The sequence below is a fragment of the Emydura macquarii genome, unplaced genomic scaffold, assembly GCF_026122565.2.
Source record: "Emydura macquarii macquarii isolate MOO-44397 ecotype Brisbane River unplaced genomic scaffold, CSIRO-AGI_Emac_v2 contig_2825, whole genome shotgun sequence".
NCBI classification, from domain to species: Eukaryota; Metazoa; Chordata; order Testudines; family Chelidae; genus Emydura; species Emydura macquarii.
In genome coordinates this window covers 4876669-4897743 of record NW_027132962.1, presented here as the reverse complement: position 1 = coordinate 4897743, position 21075 = coordinate 4876669, and the positions used below count along the sequence as shown (strand labels likewise).

General features: G+C 38.5%; 1 protein-coding gene and 1 long non-coding RNA gene across 2 annotated transcripts in view; one reads left to right on the top strand and one right to left on the bottom strand.

The window, feature by feature from the left end:
• The window catches only part of LOC137166260 (uncharacterized), a 201586-nt gene that overhangs the window by 138988 nt on the left and 41523 nt on the right, over window positions 1–21075 (top strand). The gene's annotated exons all lie outside the window — the stretch shown is intronic.
• Window positions 1–21075, bottom strand: part of CDH9 (cadherin 9) — a 103238-nt gene that overhangs the window by 48841 nt on the left and 33322 nt on the right. Inside the window, exon 3 of the mRNA XM_067567911.1 lies at window positions 2334–2628. Coding sequence (XP_067424012.1) covers window positions 2334–2628 — 295 coding nt within the window. The remainder of the gene's footprint in view (window positions 1–2333; window positions 2629–21075) is intronic.

Sequence of the window (21075 nt, the reverse complement as noted above, 5' to 3'; positions counted from 1 at the left end):
AGTCATATCCCTTTTCAGTCTTCTTTTTGCTAGGCTAAACAGCCCAATTTCTTTCAAGAGAACCACCACCTTCACGCCTAATATGCTAGTCACTGAATGGTTTGCATGATCACCACATACCCATCTGGCAGTATTTCAAATGATCAAATTCCATACTATCACACTCTATTTACATCTCACAAGTGTAATCCTGTCTCCTGCAAGGTGTATCTCATCTAAGGAAGTTTGTTCATTCAACCCATGTTGGTCCTTTCCCAACCTGACATCCTCTTTCTGGGTAAGAGGAATGGAGCAAAAAGTTCTCAATTGTGCCTCGTTGACAGTGATTCTGTTCAGTGTATTCAGAATCTGGCCTCTGTCTGCACATCCCATCAACCAGCTCTGGCCTCAAGATGCAATATAGTATTGGAGCTCTGAGGGCCATGGGCTGCTGACACCAGTTATATGAGTATGTAATTTGGACACAAGGCAAGTGATCAGACATTCTGCCCAGTAAACTGAGTATCCTCTATCCAGACAAATCAGTTGCTGGATTTATTTATTTTGGTTATATTGGGATTGTTACTCTTTGAGAATGACCTAGATTTTGGGCCTGATTCTCTAGTGCCTTGCACTTTGTATCATTATTTGCACCTGTGCAAAGTCAGTGTGCAAAACTACCATCCTGATTTGGCAGCATTTTTCAAGGGGACAAATGCCTACACAAAGGGCAAAGAAACAGTGAATCGGGCCTTTTGTCTTTACTTTAGAACAAACAACTAATTGAGCAACCTACTACCCTTACTGCCAAACTCTCTTGTGCTCACTCTGTCAGGGCCACTCTCTGAGGTCTAGCTAGTGTAGCTATATAAATGTATATTTATATTGCCACCATCACCATAGTGTCTGGAGATTTCATAGGCAAGAGCCTCCACAGGGACACTGCCAAGAAACTGGATCCAATTCTGTTCTCTGACATTCCCTACTGCCTCTAATGGGGTGTGTGCTGATGTATATAAGATCAGAACTGGACACTTTGTTTCTGACACCTAACTATTCCAGTGTAGTTCTTTCTTTAGAAACAAACTTTAAATGAAAATCTATAGATATAGTCTCAAAACCTTTTTTCTTTACAGACTTTTATCAAAATGAACCTCACCTCACAATTGGAAATAATTCTGCTTATTCCCTATTTTCCATATCTCTTTGGAAGAATCATTATTTGTTTTCTTTATAGCTCATGATCTAATGCAAGAATTTCCCTTCCGTGTCAAAAATGAAATTTGGGCTAATGCTTTCATACTTGTGCTATTGCTGTCAAGGCCAGTGGTGAGTTTCTTGAAGTTATTTTGAAAACGTACGTATCTGTCAGAAATGCTTATTGGTACTTTATTGTCATTCTCAATGCCATTTTGCAGAGCTGATACTACAAATCATGATATTAAATCATGGTGATTAAGTAATTGTTGTGGATTTATCTGTCAGTTGCCCCCCTGCTTTTTACCCACCCATCTTTGTTGGAAAGACTATCTCTATTCAAGATACAGTGAGACCTTTAGGTAACTATGACAGCTTCTGATGAATGCTTATAGTGGCATGCTGGTGGATAATGGCTAAAGCATTACTTTACACATACAAATAACAGAGAATTATTTTCCTTTGAGCATATATTCCTCACCCTATTACTTACAAGCACTCCATGGTTTGCTTTTCAATGCTGTCATTGTGAATAGCCCTAAACATTTATTGCGTTTAGAAAAATCTCTTTAGATTGAATTCTTTCTCCCCTCTGCACTCTGCCCATATGTCTATGTGTCTAGAAAAAGAGACTCAGGCAGAATATTCTGGTGGGGCTGGGGGGGGGAATGAGTTTGAGGTATTAGCAGGAACACATTTTGATATATAAATGATTTCTTTATTTACAGATTGTTGTTTCTAAGATGAAGAAATGTCCAATTGATTGGAACCCTAGTTTTCCTACACAAACACTAGTTGGACATGTTATAGAAGTGATATTTTGAAGCGTTGCAAAAGTGGCTGGTAGTAGCTGATAAGACCATTGTATATCCATTCCCAATTGGCTGTGACGAGTTTAAAACAGTCATATGGAAGCCCATGGTGTGGAAAAAGGCATAAAAAGTGAATGAAGATGAAACAAATAAGCAAAGCCAGTAACTGAACAATAATGATACATTTCTGGCCACAGGAGTTAATGAATGGATAGTCACAGAAGCTTGTATTACTATTTAAATACCCCAAATAATAATCTCTCAGTTCTCATCAGGAGGTGTGACTTTTATCCTTGAATCCCCAAGAGCCCTTTTATATTGTATATAAGGATAAGTTATACCTACCAACTCCAGACATTTCAGGAACAGTGGCAGTATACATATCCTTTGTAAATTTTGGTTCATTGTCGTTGATATCATGGATTTTAATGATAAATTCAGATTCTGGCTCCACTTGTCTTCCAGTCTTTCTGTCTATAGCCTTGGCACGTAGCACATACAGGGACTTTTCTTCTCGGTCCAATTTCTTTGCAGCATGAATATCTCCTGTATTTTCATCTATAACGAACAGACTGCCAGCCCCATCTCCTGTTAATATGTATTTTAAATTTCCATCTCCTTTATCTTGGTCAGTGTGTAGCTTCAGGGAGGTAGAAAAGAAGAATTCTATAAATATATGGATTGTTATTACAGACCAAATCATTCAGCATATATGAATGTCTGTACAAATCTTGACTGTAATTGGGGTCAGCAGTGGTTATCTTTTGTCTCACTGTTGGAAAAATTACAAATTTGAGACTCAGTCACACACACAAAATATCTCTAAACAAATTCATAAGGACACAAGGGGATGGAGAAGATAATACAGTAACATTTATAAAAACCCAATGATAACAAAAATGATGTTTCTTTCAATAGTCTGTCCAGAAACCCAGAGAAGTCTCCTTACTGAAGATAAGAGAGGTCTAAAACTCTCAAGTTCCTTTTTTGTAAGATAAAAACTAGTCTTTGTGTGTAGAATAGAACCAGTAGTTTTATACCAGTGATGAACAGATTGGTTTTAAGGATTAGAGCTTTCTAAAATTCCAAAAGCACATGTAAATGTTCCAACTGAAGAACCTTACGGTTATATTTCAATTTTTTCTTGAGTTCATCTACCCCTGTTAATGATTTACTTCCCTGCATCCCCTCCATATAAAAGAAACAATTTTCAAGACCAGTAGGGGGTAAACTTTCAAAGCCTTCGTGGAATTTAGCAGCTCTCTTTCAGTTAAAATTAAAGGGATGCCACATGGCTAAATCTCTTATTCTTTGAAAATATATCTGTATGGTTTACAGTCATGAAAAAAGTGGATTAGAAAAACAATAACAAATTATTAAACATGAATTTACTTATAGAAACTTTTAATATTATTTATTTCTTTTAGGCTCTGCTCTTGTCATCATAATTCAAAGTACATGGAAATATATTTTCTTTTTAGGGACATCTGTGATGTGTAGTCTGCACAGTTTCCATCATCAAGAACTATGCTTCATCCTACTTGCTTCTGACCAGGACTAGATAACTTAGACAAAGCCATATATTAAAAGAAAAATTCCTTCTGTCCAACTAAAATAATATCATGGTATGGTAGCAGCCTAAAAAATCCATGGCATGTAATAAGTAGTAACAGGTGTTCTGGTGCCAGAGAATTTCCTCAATACCATTTATTTTTCTGCTAGCATGTTCATTCTACCACTCCTGCCCTAACAGCTTCTGTCTCCACATCTTGTGCTGTTACATCTTCTTGTGCTGTTACATCTTCTTGTGCTGTTACATCTTCTTAATAACGTGACTGGCTGAGTTCTTGCCAAATTGAGGAATACGAGTATTAAAACCTAAAAGATGGAGTTAGTGAAATAAAGGGCCACTGTACTGAATTCCATATTAAGTAACTTTTTATTTCTCTTCCAAGGGCCAAAACCTGTTAATTTTACTCATTCTATCAATGTGGCTTTGTCTACTGTGGGACAACTAAATGAAATAGTTAGGATGAGATGACAATGCTAACTCCTCCTATATCTGATCTATTCTATACTTCAAATAAGTGATTACACTATTGTACTTTATGGTTAATAAAATTCCTAAGGCTTACACAGGATAGAGTGAAATCTTGGCCCGATTAAAAATCAATGGAAGTTTTAATACTGACATCAGGGGGATTGCACCCCTAGTGCCTGATCCTGCAATTACAGCAAGGCGAATAGGATTCAAGTAGGATTCAGTCTGTACGAGACATATTACATGAGCAAAACAAACAGGATATGAGCTATAGTACAAACATAGGCACTGGCTCCGTGGTGAATCCTATATATATATATATAAACACACACACAACATTCAGGATCTCAAAATACCAATACAGTATTTGAACTTGTTTCATGTGTGTATATGTATGACACACACACACACACAAAGTCCAAATACTGTATTATATCTTGAAATACTGTATGTGGAATATAAAGGAATACCATCCATAAGGATAATAAAAAAAATTTGTCATGATAAATTTTATTTCAAGAAAAAAATGGATTTTATCTGAATACCTAGGTTAAAGTACAGCAAGCTGGTTAAAGTAAAGCAGGCTGGTTAAACAAATCAGAGACGTTGATCACAAACAGGTCATCAAGCACTATTTACATGAAGACTGTCAACCTAATGTATCTGTAATATTGATCATAGAGACATATATGGAACTTGCACACTCATTTTTCATACATTAATAAATTAACATGCTTTGTATATTTAGGATGTAATTTCTGTCATTATCCCTTGTTTCTTATTCTCTTTCTTATATCTGTGCACTGTCCAAAATATATAACGACTGTCTTAAATTCATGTAACTTGTTTAGTGTTTTGTTTTTTTCCTGGTAGATGTTTAATTGGATTTACTTGGAATTCCCAGGCATAGAACATGTTTACATGAGTAGTCCAACTGGGTCTGAAGGTATCTATCTGTTGGGACCTGATTGTGCACTTGCCTGTATACAATACATGTTAGGCCTGATCCTAGAAGCCATCTATACAGGGAGCTCCCACTAACTTCAAAAGGAGTTCTACCTGTGGAGGACTTTCAAGTCAGGGATGAAATCCTGCCCCTATTAAATGCAATGCGAGTTTTGCTGTTACTTCAGTGGAGACAGCATTTCACACCAGGCCTTTATTATGTAGTATCATGGGCAGTTTATGTGCTCTATGTTTTTCAAATGATTATTTTCACTGTTATTTAGTTAGTTAAGGAAATTTATTTTAATTACATCACAAATGAATCTTTAAGATCCTTTGGGCCAAATTCAACCCTGTTATAAACGGATGCAATCTCACTGACGTCAATAGAGTCTCTGCAGTCATTTCAATCTTCTTTGTTGCCTGATTGAATCAAGTTACATGAATTTAATTCAGTAGTTATATATTTTGGACAGTGCATAGGTACAAGAGAGAGAATAAGAAACAAGGGCAATTAGATTACCACATCAATGCAAGCTTGAATTCTTATTCAAAGATCTAAATTCTAAGATTGTCTACACAGTATATGCTCTTCAATTGAAGAGTCCTTTCATGCTTGGCTTAAGCATTTTTTCATCTTTGTATGTTATGCCAAATAACTCTGCTTTCAGTCACTTCTTAAATTATTCAGATTAAACAGAAGTTTGTACTGTATCTTAACTTGTGTTTTAAGTGAAGCTAATAACAATAAAAACTCAGATTTACATAGTGCTTTTCATTACAAAGTCCTTTAATATAATATATAATCTTGATATTGAGAGATTGCTTCACCCACCTCTGCAGTGAATATCTGCAGCTGTTAAAATAGTGGACAATGACCCTACATAACAGGATATGAACTAGAGAATGCCCACTTTCATCTTCATATCTTCTATGTGGTTTTTTTTTTTTTTTTTTTTTTAACCTTGGGAACCCACTTCTACTCCTTGGGCCGCATCCAACTCCCTCTGAAGTCAGTGGAAAGGCAACCATTGATTTCAGTCAGAGCTGTATTTGGCTACTTGTTCTCCATTCTTCTACCCATTCACATCCCTTCTTGATATACATTTCTTTCATGATGCTTTCATTGATGATCCACCAGGGGTAAATTAATTTTTAATTAAAAACAAAATTGAAGGGACAGGGCATAGAGCCCACTTGATATTTTGACCATCAATCTTTGTAGTAGGTAATTGCACCATTTTGCCAGTGTCTAATTGAGACTGTAAAGTCTTTGGAGAAGGGATTGTCTTCCTGTATAAAGCTCAGCACATTGTTCACAGGAGAGCTGTTTGGAAACTATTCAATGGAACATTTTTCTGTTGGAAAATACCAATCTGCTAACCTGAAACTGATGGACTGATGGATCCTCAGCTCCTGGGGAGACCCTTTGTGGGGAGGTTGGGAGCTGATGGTTCCTGAGCTTTCAGGCTCCTTAGTTCCTTGTCAACCTGCCTGGCAGGCTACTGAGGAGTTGAAAGCCGTGGGAGCTCCAGTTCCTAGGCTTCTGAGGAGCCTGGAAGGCCAGAGAGCATATGTCTTTTTGGAAACACCACAATGTTTCCGCTGTGGGAGGGTTTTGGTTTTCCTAAAATAAAAAAATATGGACTTACAGGTTCCCCCCCCCCCCCCCCCCCCCCCCCCCCACACACACACACACACACACACACACACACACACACACACAAGTTTGTACCAGTTTGGGAAAACAAATTTTCCAAAAATGTGACTTTTTTGGTGGGCCTGAAAGTCCTTATCCCAGCCAGCTCTACAAATAAAGCATCCCTTGGAGATGGCCTGGGGGTAATTAAATTATCCAGTTGTTGATTGTATTCATTTAATATTCCTGTTCTTGTAAAAAATATAATGGGTTTTTTAATGGCCCAAAGTGACCCAAATCTCAGTCTTACACCTTTCCTAAAACACAGCACATCTAGTAACAGTACTCAGCAAGAGTTTGCATTGTCTTTTGTTCAATACTGATTCAAGTGCTAGAGTGCCACCCTCAGACTAATCACTACCATCACATCCTGGAGCACCTACGTATTTTTAGGGGGTCTTTCATCCCACTCTTGAACCCTCCTTAGTAGGTAAAATCTAAAGCGGATCACAACAAAAGGTAATATGCATGCAACATATTAATTCTGTGATCTTCAGGTGCTTTGTATGGATCATTATTCACCTATTGTAAGTATCACATGAAGTCTTTACACCAAATTAAACTTTTCAATTGTCAAAAAATTACTTAAGATAAAATTAAATTAACTATTCCTTTGCATGAAGAACATCCTAAAACAATAGCAGCAGCAACTGGACCACTCCAACTTTATTTTTCCTTGTATAGCTAATCCGATGTTCAGGAAAGAGTTGGCAATCCTGGAGAATAAAGTCTTCTGGCTATTTTTTCATCAGTTAGAGCACTGATAGAGACTTTTTAAGTTTTCTCATAGAGCCTCTCCAGTGTACTTTGACATAACAATTTAGTTTCCTTGACCTCTCTTCTAAAACTAGTCACAGTGTTGTTAATTAGTTTCATAGTGATTTTGGTTTTAGAGACCACCTGCTCACTAGGGAACTATGCGGAGACAATTCGCTCATTTCATGTAGACAACCAAGCAGTACTTGATGTCCAGACTTTACTGATTGGGGCTGTGTTTGAACTGGCAGCCTGTAATGAAAGGTTTCATATCCCATTGGCATTGCCCTGTCAGTAACATCACTTGAAGTATAATCTGCAACATTATCACAACATAGGGCATCCTTGTTTTCTAGCAAATGTTAAAATATTTCTATTTTCATTAAAAACTACATGAAAGTCCCTCAGCCTATGATATAATACCTAAGAAACTTGCAGTATGATAGTTTTAGACATCACCATTTTGTTTTTATTTAGCGATTATTTGGTTTTCTTACTGGGATAAAATACTTATTTTGTAAAATGGAGCAGGGGCACCATTATTATCTAAATGCAAAATGTACTGCTTTACATTTTGTTAGAGTGCTTCCAGATAGTCTTAATGAATGAGCCAAATGAATGTAGCTATAAATACAATTATACTAATGCACTATAATTTTATTTTCACTAACCCACATCACGATTTCTGTGTGACTATCACCGTATTGTCTACCTTCTACAAAAGTGTTTAGATATTTAAAATTTGAAATCTAAAATACTTCTACAGCATTTCAAGATTTAGCTACTCCAAAGGAAGCCCACAGTGGGTCACATATAAATATGATTTGAAATATATGTGTGTTACAGACACAATCTATTGGCAAACTATTATTCAGATATGTATTTACTAAAACCAAGTAATAATAAGAAAATAATTAGCCCAATCCTGCTCCCATTGATGTCAACAGAAATAGTATTGAACTCAATGCAAATGTCATCGCAGATATATATGCATATAATGCAGAAACTTTTGCAAATTCAATATTAATAGTAGTGTGTGTGTGTGTGTGTGTGTGTGTGTGTACACATGATGCGGGGTGTTCATAGAAAACAAACACAAAAGGGCCTTTAATGTGTTGAAACTGGTATTTTTTTTATGTGAAGTAACCAATGTTTGATAAAATATTCAGCACTGCCATTTATCAGCAGTAGAAATTCATCCCTGTAGGAATATATAGCTTTATTTTCTACTACATGCTTCTTTTTCACTAGTCAGTGTTATCAGTAATCGAAAACACCACATGTATTAAAAGTTTGCCAGGTTTCTAACTTTTAATGTCATAAGTTGTAGGTTTTAGAATCTCTGTGACTAACTTTCATTTCTGCAGGGAACTTCAAAATACTTAAAAAGAAAACAGATATGTCAAATTGCAGGGTAGATAGCATTCACTCCTGATACCAAACGTCTTTATCAATTCATTCAATATGCAACACACTGTCATTTGAAATATGTCTGAATGAAGACATAGCTCAGACAATACACTTTAAGGATTCTGTTTTGTTTTTATTAATATACTCTTACTTTATTAATATTCTTATGCAACTCTTTTTCTGTAGGTCTCCTACATGACTACTTGGTTGCTTCCTCAATGTAACTTTGTCCTGATGATTATTAGATGCAAAGACATTTGTGGAGGTGATGGGAATTATAACTGAGCATGCTTCAAAAATACGGAAATGGAAATTCTCCCTGAAATTATTCACCACCCCTCACTTAACTGTGATAAGCATATATTTCAAATTATATTTTCTATTCTATCTGATTCTGCAACATGGGAAATGTATATGCCATGCTAATAAAAAAAAATGTTGCTTCCAGAAGAAATCCATACGTAATTGACCCCCTGTCACCATCATCTCCTACTAGGAATATTACTATTTTCAATATAAATTTGAACAGAAAGATCTTAGTAGTTGCCTCATATTAATGTCACATTCCCTCTATATCGACTACTAATTGCTCTGATCACACTTCACCCTCATCTAACATCTATTATTGATAAGCCAGTTGTAGTTATATGGCACTTAAAATCCGGACTTTGGAAATATTTGTTATTTTCCCTTTATGTGTTGTTAATATGGAAGAATTAAAAAAAAAAATACTTCCCTTACAACGAGTGAGAGAAAAAAAAAAGTTGTTGATGTTGCTGAAGGAGGAGATGAAAGTCTAGTGTACTCTAGGTATGATGAGGCTGAAGGAGAGGTCAAGGTGTTTTTCCCTTATTCAAATTTCACCTCCCAAATTTCATATATAGCTAAACTGTACTGTAATGACCAAAATCTCAGCTCATTTATGCCTGTGTAACTGAGGAGTAACTCATAGAGTTATGCTGGCATAAAATCAATGCAAGTGACAGGAGAAATAGGATCTAGGCTTCTAATAGATGCAGACAAATTATTTAGCTAGATTTACAATTACTTACCTGAATCCAAAATTGACAAATTTCACCTGAATCTGCACGTCATCTGCATTTCTCATTTCTGTTCAACTCCTGTCATAGCTGAAAATGGAAAAGAAGGACCCAATCCATCCAAAGAAAGGAGCCAGAGGAGCCACTTCTGGCTAAAGAGATTGTCATGGACCAATAAAGAGAGAGAATCTCGATTTAGTCAGGGAAGTTTAGAAGAGAGCCTGGCCTTTTGTGGGGAGAGCGAAATCTTGATGCTGCTGAAGGAAAGAAGGAAGGGGGAGGAGTGTTCACAAAATGAGCAGTAGACATGTCCCGTATGGTAGCAGATATTGCAGTAAAATATACAACTGGTTTTGAAAGCTTTGCACTCCACTCCAGTCTCTCTCACTCCATTCACATTCTGCCCCTATTTGCCATTAGCTGCTTTGTGAAAGGTGGTATGGTGGCCCTTTCCCTGTTCCCTGTTCCCTACTCCCAGGCTCCGTGGGGTTTACTGAATGCATACTGTTCCCTAATGAACCCGTTGGTTTCTTTAGCAATGTTCACTCGACAGCAGTGATGGGTGCAACAGAGAGAAGACTGTGCTGCCTTAGGGGAAAAGGAGGAGCCTACAATCCCCTCTGCTCAACTTTATAGTTGGAGAGGAGAATGACCCTTTTTCTCTCCCAAAAAGATAGTAGGAGGAAGCCACCAAAGAACCTGGGAGAGGGGAAAAGATGTTGAAAGCAGCCATGAGTCCCTTTCCAAGGATGCTGAGTGGTGAATGTGTCTGGGGAACATTGTGGGCAGGGAGGAAAGATACTTAGGTGATTCAGGGACTAGATTGGACTGGAGAGAGTATTGAGTGGGAAACAGATCTGAGTGGATGTGATGGTGCTTTTCGGGATTCTTGGTGATAGAAGAATAAGACAGAAATCATATTGGAGTCAGTTTACTATATGTCCCAATATGCATTTTTGTTAATGGTTTATCACCTTTGCCTCTATGGATTATTTACCTCTATGGATTGCCTCTTGTCATTACTGTGGATGGGTTTACTGTGTGATCCTACACTCACTGAATGCTCCTTTTTGTGTTTCAGCTTAGGGCTAGTCTACCTTTACTACCTGCTCTATATCAGTAATGCTTAGGGCTTCCTTATGAAAAAAAAATCCTATATCTTGTAATAGAAACCAACAACCTTACTACAGTTTTTATTTATCCTACAGAATTATAAAGGGAACTATATCCCTTTTGTAGTGCTCTATGGGAGAGTTAAGATATCCTTTCAAAAGGCCATCATTCCCTAATTAATTCTTTAGTTTTGAAAAGTAATTTTAATTTCTATTACTTTCATCCCTGTTACATTCCACTGGTTTGATGTATGATCCTACCCGTATTTGCCCAATGCTGACAGTAGGATTTTGTGTGCTCTGACATTTTGCTTGGCAATATTGACGGCTGACTTGCTGCATACTCTTTATGCATTCTAGCAGTTCTGGGTGGTGTTTCACTGTGTGCTTGCATATGATCATTTGAAGGAGCATGGGGTTTGCATGCAGTTAATTTTATTCTCTTCCTAGTCCTGGAAGCAAAGCAATCCATAATTAAGCAGCAAACAGAGATTATTATTTTGGTTTGGCTCTATTACATGTCAGCTGGGAAAACTGGGAAAGCTGAAAAGAGCACCATTTTCCTTTGGAAAATGAAACTAAAGCCCAAACCAAGGATGGATTTATTTTTGTCTTTTCATAGCAACTGTACCAGTAATTAAGGTATTGCTGAACCCTCACCTCAGACATTTGAGGACCCTCTGCTTATTTATACTTCATATGCAATTTATGTATTTGAAAGAGGTCAGACAACTCAGATGGAAAACAGTATTTTTTCCCAAACATATTGTGTTCAGCTTCCTAGTTCTCAACACATTTATGGTTCTGTCTGTATAGCAATCAAGCTTTTAGCATACAAGCATTCTTTCATTGTTTTGGAGGAAGCTTTAGGCCTGGTCTATACTGAAAAATTATATTAGCACGGCCACATCGTTCAGAGGTGTGAAAAACACACCCCTGACCAGTGTACTGTCATGAACCTTTCTAATGCTGCTTTCCCTGTGCTTTAAGGCAAAAGATTCCTGCCAAGTCTATAGTTCCAGATTTAAAACTTTATTTAGTACAGTTTAAGTACAGAAACTAACATAAAATTATATTAGATAGCCTGAAAACCAAGAAATTTAGTGTTGTGGATGGAGAGAAAAAAAGGCAACTAACCCGAGAGCATTTGCTGTTCACTAGGCAAGAATATGCCTAAAGCCATGGAATTTATAGAACCTTCATATTCAAACCATATTCATATTCAGACTACTGCACTGGACAGCACAGTATGGAGAGAAGGTGAGCAGTCCTCAGTGGTGAAAGAACAGGGTCAGTACTATTTAGAAAAGCAGGACATGCACAAGTCCATGGGGTCGGATGCAATGCAACTGATTTTGCTGAGGGAGTTGGCTGATGTGATTGCGGAACCATTGGCTATTATCTTTGAAAACTTGTGACAATCGGGAGAGATGATCCGGGGAACCAGTCAGCCTCACCTCACACCATGGAAAAATCATGGAGCAGATCCTCAAGGAATCCATTTTGAGGCACTTGGAGGAGAGAAAGATGATTGGGAACAGTCAGCATGGATTCACCAAGGGCAAGTCATGCTTAATCAAAGTGAGATGACTGGCTTTGTGGATGTGAGGAAAGTGGTGGCCGTGATATACCTTGACTTTAGTGAAGCTTTTGATGTGGTCTCCTACAGTATTCTTGCCAGCAAATTAAAGACGTATGGGTTGGATGAATGGACTATAAGGTGGATAGAAACCTGGCTAGATCATCAGGCTCAATGGGTACTGATCAACGGCTCAATGTCTAGTTGGCAGCAGGTATCAAGTGGAGTGCCCTCGGGCTCATTCCTTGGACAACTTTTGTTCAACATATTCATTAATGATCTAGAGGAGGGGGTAGATTGCACCCTCATCAAGTTTGCAGATGACACTACGCTGGGAGGAGATACGCTGGAGAATAGGGATAGGGTACAAAGTGACCTAGGCAAATTGGAGAATTGAGACAAAAGAAATCTCATGAGGTTCAACAAGGACAAGTGCAGATTTCTGCATTTAGGATAAAGAACCATGCACTGCTATAGACTGGGGACCAGCTGGCTAGGCAGCAGTTCTGCAGAAAAGGACCTGGTGGTTACAGTGGACAAGAAACTGGCTATGAGTCAACAGTGTGCCCTTGTTGCCAAGAAGGCTAATGGAATATTGAGCTGCATTGGTAGGAGCTTGCCAGTAGATGGAGGGAAGTGATTATTCCCCTCTGTTCGGCATTAGTGAGGCAACATTTGGAGTATTGTGTCCAGTTTTGGGCCCCCCACCTAAGGAAGGATGTGGACATATTGGAGAGAGTCCAGTGGAGGGCAACAAAAATGATTAGGGGCTGAAGCGCATGACTTATGAGGAGATGCTGAGGGAATGGGGCTAGTTTAGTCTGAAGAAGAGAAGAGTGAACAGGTATTTGATAGCGGCCTTCAACTACCTGAAGGAGGGCTCCAGGAAGGATAGAGCTAGGCTGTTCTCAGTGGTGGCAGATGACAGAACAAGGAGCAATGGTCTCAAGTTGCAGGGCAGGGTGGTCTAGGATGGATATTAGGAAAACTTTTTCGCTAGCAGGGTGGTGAAGCACTGGAATGGGTTACCTAGAGAGGCGGTGGAATCTTCTTCCTTAGAAGTTTTCAAGGCTCAGCTTGACAAAGCCCTGGCTGGAATGACTTAGTTGAGATTGGTCCTGCTTTGAGCAGAGGATTAGACTAGATCAGTGTTTTTCAATGGCCGGTCCATGGACTGGCTCCAGTCCCTGAGATCTCCCTGACACAATATAGGAAGCTGGTCCCTAATATCAAAAAGGTTGAGAAACACTGGACTATATGACCTCCTGAGGTCCCTTCCATTTCTAATCTTCTATGATTCTATAAAATCACAGAGTGGTTATTGGGAGATGGGACCTGCAATTAAGTGGTGTGGTCAGTGAGTTTACTGTGGATGCCCCCTGGTCCAGATTTTCAAACAAGTTCATATACTTTTGCATTGGTAGAGAGAGACTAGGTAGACCCCAAGAATTATGACTCTCAGTCCTATGCCATAACCACTACCCAATACTCCTCTCTGGTTGTTCATATTCTTATTTTCAGGATAAATCTGCACATGGAAGTGAGAAAGAAGGTGGTGATAGAGAAGGAGAGAGACATGATCCACAAATCATGAGAAATTAATTAAATTGCTATCACAAATACACATAAAATACAGTTGAAATAATGGTTTGTGACACCACAGCCAATGCTGAGATCTCCCAGAAAACATCTTGAGATCTAGTGACAGGTAGGAAATTAGCCAATGTCCCTGGTGTAATATGTCATATCTGCCCTTGAAATTTAAAGCAGTCAATGATACTGCAGCAGCCGCAGCCAATATTCTTCTATATTAACCTTTTAACTAATTTAATAGTCTAAAGCCAGCTTAATAACTGCAGTATGTCTTCAGTCTGTATTGCAATGGCAGTGTCTGGTTTGCTTTAATTCCGTATTCATATGTGTTTAAGCAAAAGTTTTATGTATGCACTAAATGGTAATATATTTACCTGACCTGAATTTGTGGCATCATCACTAACTTCTTAATTAAACCTCTCCAGTCCGTGTGTGATGGTAACCTAAATGACTGTAGATTAAAGAAAGGAAATGACATTTACTTTTCTTCTCTTCTCTTTTCCAGCATATGGTTCTTGTGTACAGCATTCCATCGTTACAAATTCTCTAGAGCACTGTATTGTGAAATGTGCTGGCAATTCTTGCTTGAAGGTGCCAGTGGTGGTTATGCTGCTTGGAGAGGGGTATACTGCCATTCTGTTAGAAGTGGCTGAAGGGCCTGCTTAGTAATTTCTGAGTTCTTCTGATGTCCACAAAATTTGGTGAACTCGCTTGCTGAGGGCACTTTCTCCTTTCTACACACTTTGGGGATGGGCTTCTGGAGATTGGGATTCTTCTTGGCCTCCAGCTTCCCAATTCAGCTGGCCCTCTCCTGACCCAGATTGCAGGGTCTCTGGGCCATCCCGGGAGATGTGGCTGGCTCTTTGCTTTTCCCCACACTTGGAGAATTGGATCCCAGAACACAGAGCCTAGAGTAGTAACCCAACACAGTTTTTTATGAGACAGTCTAGATTTTGATTTGGTTGTCCCAAGTCTTTGAATCCAGGCTTACTAGATATTAAAATAGTCTCCAAATATCTTCACAGTTCTGAAATAATCACATCGTGACAGCATCAAACAGTCTGTTTAATCAATAATTGGAACAGGTTGCTAAGGAAAGTGGTAAGTTCATCATCACATGGAAATCTTTAAATTGAGAGCATTTAAATTGTCATTCTAAAAGATCCCTTTAATGCGGGAATTACTGGGTGAAATTCTACAGCTTGTGTTATGTGGGAGGCCAGACGAAAAGACCATAATGGTCCCTTTTGGCCTCCAAATATATGAATTGTAAGACTTCTATGAAGGACTTCATTCCTGAGAGCAAAGTGTAGAAAGGGGATAACCTGATGTCTTCAAATCAAGATTAGGTGTCTTTCTGGAAAATATGTTTAGTCAAACACAAGTTATTGAATAGTTCCAGAGGGGTAGCCGTGTTAGTCTGTATACAGCAAAAACAACAAGAGTTCTGTGGCACTTTAAAGACTAACACATTTAACATTTGCAGGCATAAGCTTTCGAGAAACTTCAGCTCTCTTCTTCAGGTGCAGTAATACAGAAAATAGGTAACACAGAGGCATCTTATAGATATCCAGGTGCATTGAGAACAATGGGGGAGGTGGAATCCGATACTTAAGACCTAATGACAAGCATTGAGTAGGAGGTGAGAATGGGTGAGCACAGTAATTTACCTTCGGTAGTGAGATAGCCATTCCAAGTGTGAGCTTGATACAGGGTAACTGGATGAATTCTATGGCCTGAGATATACAGCAAGTCAGACTAGATGATCCTTTCTGGTTTTACAATTTGAGATTCTGGACATGAATCTGTCTTCCAAACCAAATTTGTAATATCTGTGTTTATCCCACTAGATTCAAATTCAGATTCTTTCCAAACTATCCACCCATTCCTACCTTTCTATGAATGACCAAAATGTCCACAGATGTAATTAATTAAATATTCATTGGAGCACTGATTTGAATTTGGGTTTCCTACATGCCAGGTGAGTGCTCTAAGGGGTTATACAATCATTTTCATTCACTGATCCAATGACTATTTAAGCATTTTGTATAGAGTGGAAGATCTTCAGCAAGAGAGACTTAGGTTTAGTCTACACTGCCACCGGCAGTTGACAGGAGATACACAAGCTATGTAAAGTAGCTTGCATATCTCCCATTGACTTTCTTATGTTGTCGTACTATGGGGTCTTCACTGTGCTGTGTCAAATTTCCATGAATTTCACAAATAGTTTCAGATCAACCAAAAAATTTTGGTGAATAAACCAATCATCTAAAAAATGTCACAAAGTTCTTGCAATTAGCCAGCCATGAAATATTTTTCACTTATTTTTCTTCCAGGATGGCTCTATCCTGAAAACTGGTCCCAAAGGTGATGCTATTGGATTCTGTATTTATTGACTCTCAATGATTTCCATACCAAACGCACACAATTGATAACTAAGGAGATTTTTTCCCTCTAACTGCTAGCTCTGCAAAATGAAATAAGTTTTTAATATAGTTTAATCCTGTTAGACCTGCAGAGCCAAAACACCTGAGAAAATGAACAGGATTCTGTTCTTTCTGGTGCATCATCAGCAGACTTGTTTACTGTGTTTCAATCAGTTACACTTGTGCAAATCTATTGTTGGCACTGAAAGCCTAACAAAATTGAATTCTTTCCTCCTCATGCATCGTCACCTGTACTAAAGATTCTGCAGGTCATACTGGGACTTCAGTGATACTCATATAACCTGGCTTCCAATAATAGGTTTGCACAGGTGTAATTGATGGGCACCTATGCATCTTTGACAGAGCTCTTTACTAAGAAGCTCTCACTCAGGTGTTTTGGTTCCTCAGGCCTAACTAGATTAAACTGTATTAAAAAGTATTCTAACATGCAGCAGACCTGCTGGCTAAGAATGTGCCATGTTTTTATATAGTCCTAGTTAAAAGAACAACATATACTGTACAAAATTTTCTAAGTGAATAATACAGTGATTGTTTTTAAAAACAAATCAAAATAACATTCTGCTATAACGTCTGGGACAGCCCACTGGTGGTAGCGGAAGTGGGAGAGAAAGAGAGAGAGAGAGAGAGAGTACCTGATGTGTGTTGTTGGTATTTTTTTTTTATGTAACCCATACTTATTGATTATAATGATATAACAAACAACCAATGGGAAATAATAATTGCCCAAAACATATGCACAAATCAAAGAACAGACTGTCAACTAAATGAACAAAACAGAGAAAGCATTAGAAAAACCACAGTTTCCTACTCACTCTCCAAGCCCAGATTAGGGATGTCATCTGGTGCTCCCCATGCAATAGACAAAACCTCAAAATATTTGGAAGTGCTGTTTAGTATAGATTTTTTTAATAGTGCTTTGCAAAGAAAACTATATAAAAGGGACAGATTTGCTATTCTGACTGCCTACTCTTTCCCTCAGTGCTGTAAGCACACCGATGAGGGAATCAGACACTGCAACTGCACCGTCTCAGATTCACTCTCTTTAGTACCTGACTTGCCCTGTTCTCATTGAAGAATCCCTCCCTATCTGTACTACCCTTAGAAGCTTGGACAAGATAGCCCACTAAATCTGAAACCATGAACATGTCATGGAGATTGGTGTGTTTAATTTGCAGGCTTTCTGACATTTGCAATGTTCTCAAGGATTTTCCAGCTGAAGTAAGTCACAGATTCTTTCAACCATAACTGTGTGCTAATTATGACTTTTGCCTGGGATTTGGTTTCTTTAAAATTTTCTGTTAGATGACTTTGCTTTTCAAAGAACAGTGTTAATAAATGGAAAAAATTAAGAATTCTTTGACAGTCTGGTATTTAGGGATCTATGTCTCGGAGCATCTCATAAAGACATGCTGCCCAGGCGAACATTTGTGCTTTACAGGCATATCTTGCTGCCTCTATTAGCAGGGGTGCAATATGGGAGAGGTAGGGGGCCCAGGTCCCCCACTTGGCCCCTGACTAGAGCTAGAAATTTGGCCAAGCTGCCCCTCCATCATGACAAAGGTGTCAGTGGTGTTCTAACCCAAGCCCCTGCTTGTACCCTGTCCCCAACACCGTTGCAGTTTTTCTGGTGCTCATGGGTACCACACGCCCCCAGCTTCCGAGAAGCAGAGCAGAGGGCACCAGAAAAATCCAGTCTCCAGGTGGGTTGGAGGATTGATCCAAGCTTTTGGTGCTTCCTGGGGAAGTGGAGATGCAGGAGGAAAAGGATGGGGCCTGGAGCTCCCAGAACTGCCTGGATTCTGGCGGGGATGGTGGTCTTCAGTCTGACCACTTATCTGGGTAAGAGCTTGGGGTTGTGTGTGAGTGTGTGTGGAGGGGGTTGAGGGAGGAGAGCTTGAAGCTGAGTGCAGGGCAATATGCGGGGAAGAGCACATTAATGTTCGGTGACTTAGTGATTTTGTCCAATCTTAAGACACCTAGAGCCTGATTTTCAGAGTACTTAGCATTTTGTAGGTACATGCATCTTTAGTACTCCAGTGAGATTTATGAATAAATATTATTATCCCCAGTCTATTGGTGGGGAAACTAAAATAGAGAGAGATTGACAGGGAGGGACAGGTCACTCCTCTACATACTCCTTATGCAAATACACACTCGCACCAGTAATGATAGCACATGCGAGCCTTCTTGTGAACAAACACTATCTCATCATTTTTAAATAAGCAACATGGAAATCTGGTCTGACCCCTGTGCCACAAAGGAATTTCAGTAATTGAGACTCCATGAGGCACATGTAAGTCACTGTGGAATATGGTGCAATGTGTTCAAAAGTGATGACATACAATTGGTGTTAATTGGTCCTGTGCTAAAAGTAAATGGGGATACACAGGTATAAGTTAGGTCAAAGTATTCATTGACACAAAAGCATAATGCCTACCTATGTGTGATGTGATCATAGGTATTAAATTGAAAGGCAGCTTTCCTTGCAATCAGGTAGTAGAGCCAAGTAATCCAGTCCCAGCTATTCCTAATAACAAATTGTTATATCATAGGCAAAATATACTAAGGGTAGTTCTACAGTACTCAGTGGAACTTATCAGAAATTGTACCAACTACAGAGAAATACTATTTTTTTAGTCAACTATCTGATCCTCTAACAAGTGTACTTACAATAATAATTTCTGAATTAATTTAATTCTCTTTCTACTACAACATAATTCTATTACTCTAACAGTCCTTCAGTCAGTGTCTGTCCATATTAAAGAAGGGCTGGCTAGGAATTCTTGCTATCGATTAGTCCCCTTGAGTATGAGTAAAAGTGCTCTCTCCTCACATGTAACACAATTTGATAATTGCCATCAGTTTCAGTTAGAGAATACTAAACTGAGACTTTGGCTTTTCTCAGAACAGATATTGCTGTAAGAGAGGTTTTTGTTTTTTTTGTTTTTTTTTAAATCCCTTAAGTGACTTTCCTTTTTGTCACACTTTGGACCTGCTACACTTCTCATGCCATGTTTATGATAAGATAAATGACTGAAATGGAATTACTTCTGTTTTACACTAGTGTAATTGAGAGCAGAATCATGGCCATTATGTACACTGTCAGATCAGAAAACATTCTAACAGGCTAAGGCATAGTATGGAGTGTGTCTTTATTGGTCCAATATGGCATTCCTTAAAGTGGGAATTTTGGGCATTTGAGGAAAGTAGGACAGGGCCAGGTGTGCATTTCTGTATATTCAACAATGTTGTCCCTTCTTTCAGAGATACATTTTCTTTTTGGAAAAGAAAAAATGAGAGTGGGATTCTGATCTCAGTTATTTCAGATGTATGCCATATTAACTTTATTGAAGTCAATCCAATTACTTTGTATCCACACCTGTGTGAGTGAAGTCAGAATTACCTGCAGTTTCCTAATTACTGGTTTTCTAAATGATTTTCTAAGATACAGATTCCTCTTTTTGTGAAGGCCTAAATATTTCTGTGATCAGGCAGAGAAACCAAGTCTAAGGAGATTTAGAATACTGTGGATGCCACTGTATTTCTCATATGAATGATTATTCACTATCCAAAGACATCTCAAACTGAGTTTTATGTTTATAAACCTTTCTATGCAATAGGGTGTGTTAGAGATTAAGAAAACACCAAAGTTCCAGAAGTCTGGTTCACATACCTATTCAAAGTTATCTGATAATTTTGAAATGCATCTGCTCTGTTCCCACTCTTTCATGTGCTATTCTTCTCATCTTACTTGCACCAGCATAAATCAGGAGTAATTCCACTGAAATCAGTGGATTTGCACCAGTGTAATGTTGGTAAAAGTGAGATCAGAATCAGGCCCACAGTCTCTTTGCTTGGTTGAATTCATTTTTCTATTCTAATAGTTCACACTCTCAGGATCCCTTGGTCAGAGAAGTATGTAAAAACAGCCTTTGGTTTATCTGATTGAAAAATCCCTAATCACCTTCATCTGAGCACCAGAAAAGGAGAAAAATGGGTAATCTTTCTTTGCAAAAGGAAAACAGCTTGAACTTTACCATGGTTGAGGCACAAATGGGCACCTACCAAGAACAAGTAATTAAATTTACACAAATATTTGCCAGAATCTCCAGTCATACTTCCTTCTTTGTATCTGTTCTATTGCACCCTGCCCAACTTCCCAAATCACCTAGCCTTGCCAGAAAACCAGGAATGTCAGACAGATGGTGAGGCACAGCAAAGGCTGCAAATCTGAGATTCCTTGATGTCAGTATTACCTGGAAAGGCCAGAGGCTAACTTGGAGTCACAAAGATGGAGTTAGAATTCAGGGATGCTGTTGGAGGTAACAGCTGGAAGAGGGCTCACTTTTTTTTCAGACCTTTAAGTAAAGAGTTTGTTTTCTGGAAAAAGGCTGAAGATCAGACTGGCTTTTTTGTTTTCTCAACCACCGTTCTTAATAGTATAATGTCTCCACTGTGCATAGAT